The sequence below is a fragment of the Mytilus trossulus genome, chromosome 1 (assembly GCF_036588685.1).
Source record: "Mytilus trossulus isolate FHL-02 chromosome 1, PNRI_Mtr1.1.1.hap1, whole genome shotgun sequence".
Taxonomy (NCBI): Eukaryota; Metazoa; Mollusca; class Bivalvia; order Mytilida; family Mytilidae; genus Mytilus; species Mytilus trossulus.
The window spans coordinates 51,982,160-51,989,326 of NC_086373.1; the positions used below are offsets into that span (position 1 = coordinate 51,982,160).

General features: G+C 33.7%; 1 protein-coding gene across 1 annotated transcript; it reads right to left on the reverse strand.

Annotated features, from left to right (window-relative positions):
- Positions 1-2,927: 2,927 nt before the first annotated feature.
- On the reverse strand, positions 2,928-7,167 carry LOC134725406 (baculoviral IAP repeat-containing protein 7-like). The gene is made up of 5 exons (XM_063589246.1): positions 6,792-7,167; positions 5,762-5,949; positions 5,226-5,385; positions 3,588-3,758; positions 2,928-3,317 (listed from the first exon to the last, which is right to left on the reverse strand). Exons 1-5 carry the CDS (start codon positions 7,165-7,167, stop codon positions 3,118-3,120), a joined length of 1,095 nt encoding a protein of 364 aa, XP_063445316.1. The 3' UTR covers positions 2,928-3,117.

The window sequence follows — 7,167 nt, forward strand, 5'->3', positions numbered from 1 at the left end:
CCTCTATTCCGGAACAGGGGTACAATTTGGTCAATTTGATAGCATTACCTAAATTAATGTGTATTTTTGTTCATTTATAGTCAGATATAAGAACATAACCGATTCATTAATTAGAATTATTGTCAATATTCGTATACATATGACGAAATTGTTCATGGCTTTCCCTTTTTAGCTCACCTGGCCCGTCCGTCGTCGTCGTCGTCGTTAACATTTTTACATTTTAGACTTCTTCTAGAGAACCACAGAATGGAATTAAACAAAACATGGCATGAGTGTTCCTTATGAGGTGCTGACCAAGTGTTGTTACTTTGTAGCCGATCCATCATCCAAGATGGCCGCCAGCAGGGGACTTAGTTTTACATAGGGCCCTATGGGAAATACATACAAACATTTTCTTTTAGAGAACCACTGAATGAAATGATAACAAATATGGCATGAATGTGCTGACTAAGTGTTGTTACTTTGTAGCCGATCCATCATCCACGATATCCGCCAGCGGGGGACTTATGTTAACATTGGACCTTATGGGAAATGCGTACAAATGACTTCTTCTAGAGAACCATTAAATGGAATGAACCAAACATAGCATGGATGTTCCTTATGAGATGCTGACCAAGTGTTGTTACTTTGTAGCTGATCCATCATCCAAGATGGCCGCAAGCGGGGACTAAGTTTTACATTATACCCTATAGGAAATGCGTACAAATGACTTCTTATATAGATCCACTGAATGGAATGAAACCAAACCTAGTATGAATGTGCCTTATTAGGTGCTGAGCAAGTGTTTTTACTTTGTAGCTGATCCATCATTCAAGATGGCCACCAGCGGGGGACTTAGATTTATTAGAGAACCACTGAATGGATTGAAACCAAACATAGCATGAATGACCCTAATGAGATGCTGACCAAGTGTTGTTACGTTGTCGCCAATCCCACTTCCTATACAGATGGTCGCAAGTGGGGAGATTTAGTTTAACATAGGACCCAAAGGGAAATGCATACAAATTTCTTCCTTTAGAGAACCACTGAATTGAATGAAACCAAACATAGCATAAATGTGCCTTTCCTAATGAGGTTGTGGCCAAGTGTTGTTACTTTGTAGCCAAATTTTGTCTTTTTTTATATGAATTCAAAAACCCAGGTTGTTTCAGGTGAGCGATTTAGGCTCTTGAGAGCCTCTAGTTTAATTTTTATTAACACACATAAACACACTGTCGAATGCAGCAGTATCAATATGTGCATGCAAGACATGAATAACGAATCAAAGTAATTCGTTTTATAATGATTAATAACTTAAATGTCATGCAAATCGATGTGATAAAATACTGATATATTTTTTAAAATGTTAATTACAAGTCAAACATCAAGGACGAAATAACTCAAAGGGGAAGTACAAGTACATATGTTTTAGATATAAAAAAAATCGACCAGGAACAACCTATATATACTATATAGATAAAATTATATAAAGTTAAAAATAATGTAGTTTAAATTTCTTGCACAGTTCGCTTATAAGATCTAACAAACTAATGAGGAAGTTCAAAAGATCAATTGGTATATCGATTTATGGTACTCTATGGAATGAGTTAGTAAATATTTATATATTACCGTTTTTGTTTGAGTCCCTTTGCTATCGTTTTGAGCAACTTCTCAGCTTTCTTATCATGCCATTGTCTCATACATGTATTAACATATGGAGGTGAAATACAAAATTTAGAAATAAAACATATATACAAAAATTATTTTAACGTCCAATCAACCGCAATCTCGTGTACCTTAGACTTTAATCAATTTTCTTACCATGATTAAAATAAGACAGATGATAATAACTATGGGGCCAAGATATTGCAGTTAACTGGACTAAAGCTTTGTTACAAAAACAAGGGTTTATGCATGTTTACTCACGCCAATTCCTCTTTATCTACTGTAACAGAAAGTCAATGACATGTTGCAATTTAATGTGAAGCTTGTTTTGCCTTGAAATAGGACTTCTAAATGAAATTGAGAATGGAAATCTCTAAATGAGATAAAAAAAAAAGACCAAAGAGCAGACAACATCGGAAGGACACCAATGGGTCTCCAACACAGAACGAAAATCTCGCACCTGGAGGTAGTCATCAGATCACCCCTAATAAATTTATGTAATAATTAAGTGAAAATGATCACCACACTCAACTTCAAAACATATAAATGAACTTAAATTAAAGAAAAACAACATACAATACTAACAAAGGTCAGAGGCTCCTGACTTAGGACAACCGCGAAAATGCAGCGGGGTTAAACATGTTTTGTGAGATCTCAATTCTTCATCTTCATATACCTCTTGTCAATGTAGAATCAAGAAACACACACCAACACGCATATTAAAACCCCTTAAGACCCAGATGATAACTGTTGTAATGACTCCCTAACTGGCGAAGTGTAAGACACTCTCTTCACATGAAGCGTTGGATTTTTAAGAAATATGGCACTTCTACAAAAGCTTCTGATTTACAGCTGGTACTTGAGACAATACTATTATATTCATGATAATTGTTTGGACAAGCATTGTTAAAATAGTTGTATGAATTTCAAAAGTATATACTCGTCACAAAAATACGTCTCTGTTATTGTTTTTTTTTTGTTCTGTGCTGTCGTAATTGGAAGATGTTCGTAGATATTCTGCGGTTTAAAAGTTGAAGCGAATATTATATTATGTATGAGGGCGTTTTTCTGTGCTGAGTGGTCTTATGTCTGTTTGATCGTTCTGTATCCCTGTTGTCATTTTAGCAATTTTTCTTTAACATTGACATATAAGTGGGATTTTTGGCTATCCATAACATCAGGTCCAACCCACCATTTCTTTCTTAAACTGTCCTGTAACAAGTCATGAATGTGGCAGCTTTTATCAAATAGTTCGTTTCTATTAATGTTGTCGTTTGTTTAAATTCACTTCAGTGTCCTGTTGTTCCCTGTTATGGTGGAAGTGTTTCTTTCGAATTCAGTTTGTTACCCGGATGTGTTTTCTCTCAATTGATTTATGACTTTTAAACAGCAGTATACTACTGTAACCTTTATTAGAGTTCTTGACAGTTTCATTACAGATCGAAATCCCTTAACAAATTATTACTTTATATCTTAACACATTATAGCTTTTACAGTTCCCTTTATAAACACCCGACATATTGGACATCTTCGTAAAGCTGGTGCGCAGTTTGCGCAAGACGCCATATGTCCACATGGAAGAAAAACAATAGCAATTGGTTCGTCTAGGCATATTTTACAGGTCTGTTGATCTTTCAGGTTTTGGTTTTCTTCCTCTAAACTTCTGATTGATACTGAAAAATAGAATAAAGCAGCTGTAACAATCTAATCTTATATAGTGAATCATACTTTCTGACTACTTCGCCAACTCCAAGTTAACTTTTTACTTTTTCTCATTAAGCGTATTGCTTATCAAACGCTTTGATTGGTATTGATGGAATGCTATATTCTTATATCAGGGCATATTCGATCTGATTAGATAAAGCTATAACTATTTTCTGTTTACATACCACAAAATGATGAAAGTTGTTTAATATACTTAACACATTAAAATATGTATTTACACTCATGATCTGGATCTATTGTGGTTTCTGGTTTTTCTATCAGGGCTTTCGAATGACTACTTAGATCTGATTGTTCTACGTGTTCCGTCTTTAGAGTGTTACTAGACTCATGCCTGGTTGCCTTTTCCTCCACCTTGAATACGGCTTCAAGTAAAATTGTACTAGTTATAACTGTAAAAACGAATATAATTAAGTTGCAGGTTTAATTTACCCTTAATTTGAACAATTTCAAAATGTTATTCAATCACTCGTATTGTCACAGTAGCTCCATGCATGTACTGTGAGATTTTAACAACCTTATTCCTTTTTTTCTAAAGAAATATTTCAATCATAAATGCTTTGAGACAGCTTAAAATTCCCGTTTGAAGCCTTTATCCAAAAATATATAAGAAGGACATTCTTAACATAAAACCGTTTGGAGTGCTTTTTTTCCTGAGATAATTTGTGTTCCTCTAAGTTCCATTTGAGTTCTTGTAGCAACATTTTTTTTAACAGCAACAAATAACACTAATCACTTTTGATTACATTAAAATAAATCAAATGGTTGAACTAAAGTAAAATATAAAGATATCTTTTTAAACTTTTAAAATATATATTCAAATGAATAAGAATGTGTCATGCATAGTGCACGAATGCCCTACTCGCACCATCATTTGCTATGTTCAGTGGACCATAAAAGTGATCGTATCATAGGGAACATATGTTCTAAGTTTCATGTTGATTGGATTTCAATTTCGTCAAAACTACCATAACTGAAAACTTTAACCTAAAGTGGGGCGGACGGACGAACGAACGAAGCAAAGATAGAAAAAAAACATAATGCCCTTAAGTGGGACATATATATATAAAAACATGTTTAGATTTTGATCTGTGACTAAATCAATCATCGGCAAAATTGCCCTTACATCTTTTCTTTTTATGTTGACCAACTCAAAAGACTGATAAATAATAGATGTACCTGATATTATTAATTCAAAGGTGATACATGTATAACAACTCCATCATTCAATTAAAATAAATCCTTAGCTTGATTTTTTTCATTCCGAAGGTAAACAATTTATATACATTTTGAGATCGTAAAGGGACTTTTTAAATGAGATTTAATTTCAAGTTCAAACAACAATCAAACAAGTTTGGCATGACGTGTTATTTTAGTAGAAACTAATTGACAAGATCAAAATGTGTGTTTAGAGGGGAAATTTATTGAAGTGTTGTAAACTACATTGTATCATATTTTAGGCTGTTAGTTTTCTCGTTTGAATTGTTTTACATTTATCATTTTGAGGCTTTTTATTATAGATGACTATGCGGTATGGGCATTGCTTATTATTGAAGGCCGTATTGTGACCTAAGGTTGTTAATTTCTGTGTCATTTGGTATCTTGTGGGGAGTTGTTTCATGGCAATCATACCACATCTACGTTTTATATTTATAGCTTATACTTCACTACGAACAACTTTTTTTAAATCATGCATGCATTAAATCATTTTCAATTTCTCAACAACATATTTAGATCCGTTATAGATATGTTCGTTTTATAAAGCCGTAAGAAAGAATATATCCATTCCTTTGCGCTTATCTGTAATCATGAAGTTCATTTTCAATTGCATGTATTTATAAACGTGCTGTAAAAACAACCTTTCGTTCCTTCTGCCTGAAGTAAATCAAATGCTTTCTTTAACACACTTTCACTGTATCCAAACTCTTTCACAGACAACACAACAGGATGAGTACTGAAATCAGTTATAACTTGGTTTTTGTCTGTCGTTGTTAAATCAGATCGCCTACTGCATAAATTCTGAAAAATCAAAGATTAATATATTAAGATTGTTTATGTTGTATGGTGTGATTGCTGAAAGACAGTGATTTATTATGATCGTAATTGTCTGAGACAAAACAAGAGTGCATGTACTTGATAACTTAATTAACCGAGACAGTTTGCAGGATACCCTTTCAAGAGCTACATTTTAAAGAAATCTGATTCAATAGTATGTCGAAAATTAAACTCATTATAGATAATAGGATTGAAATCTTGTTATTGCGCCAGACGTGCGTTTCGTCTACAATAGACTCATCAGTGACGCTGAAAAAAAAGTTAAAATTAAAAAAAAAAAAAAAAAAAAAAAAAGTACGAATTCAAATTGAAGGATATATGGAATGCTTTATGGCAATACCTCTGATTCTTGTAGTATTGGCTGATATCCATTTGATTGCACCTCGTCTATAAACTTCTCTCCTTTATTATCTCTAACAAAAACACAGTTCTGGTACCAGCGAGCATGTTCTACCCAAGGCTGATCACCTGGCTCCCAATTTCGTAAGCCACCACCACAGAAAAAGCACCGGCAGTGATCCTCAATGCCTAAAATAGCATCGAATCAAGTATTTTCATATCATTTTTTTGTTAATTCAGCTAGTTTTCATTACCTATATCACGTTTTAAAAGGTGTGTATCTGTTATCAATTTCCACTATAGAGCAAAATTATGTCAACTTAAAATTAAAGATGGCCGCCGTAATAAAAATAAAAAATATGTTGGCTACCCCATTAATATAATAAATAAAACCCAAATCCTACGTATCCTATGCCTTTCCAATTTAGGTTCTAGATCTGTAAGCCGCCCTATTAACGGACAAACAGAAGAACTTCATGTTATTGTTTGTTTCATCAAATAGCAAGGCAGAGAATTATGTACAATTTGAAGGGCAATTTTGTTACGTTTTAGTATTTGTCATAGTTTTACTCTTAATTAGATATAGGAAGATGTGGTGTGAGTGCCAATGAGACAACTCTCCATCCAAATAACAATTTAAAAAGTAAACCAGTATAGGTTAAAGTACGGCCTCCAACACGGAGCCTTGGCTCACACCGAACAACAAGCTATAAAGGGCCCCAAAATTACTAGTGTGAAACCATTCAAACGGGAAAACCAACGGTCTAATCTATATAAACAAAACGAAAAACGAGAAACACGTATATATTACATAAACAAACGACAACTACTGTACATCAGATTCCATTAAGTATATTAAACATTTAAATGCGGTTAAACTCTTTTACGAATATAGGATTTTAGATTTATAACTTAGTATGGATGAATACGCTATCATTTATTTGCACTAATATACAAGTAGTATTCATGAACGTTTATTTGCTTAATTTTATAATACCATAATGATCCAATTTATTAGTACTTATACCTACCAGTGAAAAAGAAACCTGCTGTAGCCATGTCTTCAGGAGTCTGTGGGAGGTAACTCGGCCAATGTTGAAATGAATCAATCCTCTGTGATCGAATGGCATATTTTGGATATTTTGCATTATCAAGACACACTCCTGTCTCTAATAGTTCTGAAGATGCTGCTCTTTCCATAAGCGATGGAGTTGATTCTTTCAAATGATTTCCAGTTGAGGTTGCATCTGATTTCTGAGCTTGTTGTTCTATTTTGGAATTTGAAAGCATGTTTCCAGTATTTTTCCTTGTAATTCCACGAGAAGCAACAATTGGTCTGTTATCTGTAGGATTACTAACATGAGAAGGTCCGGAAGCAAAATCCTTATAGTATTTGTCATGTTGCAT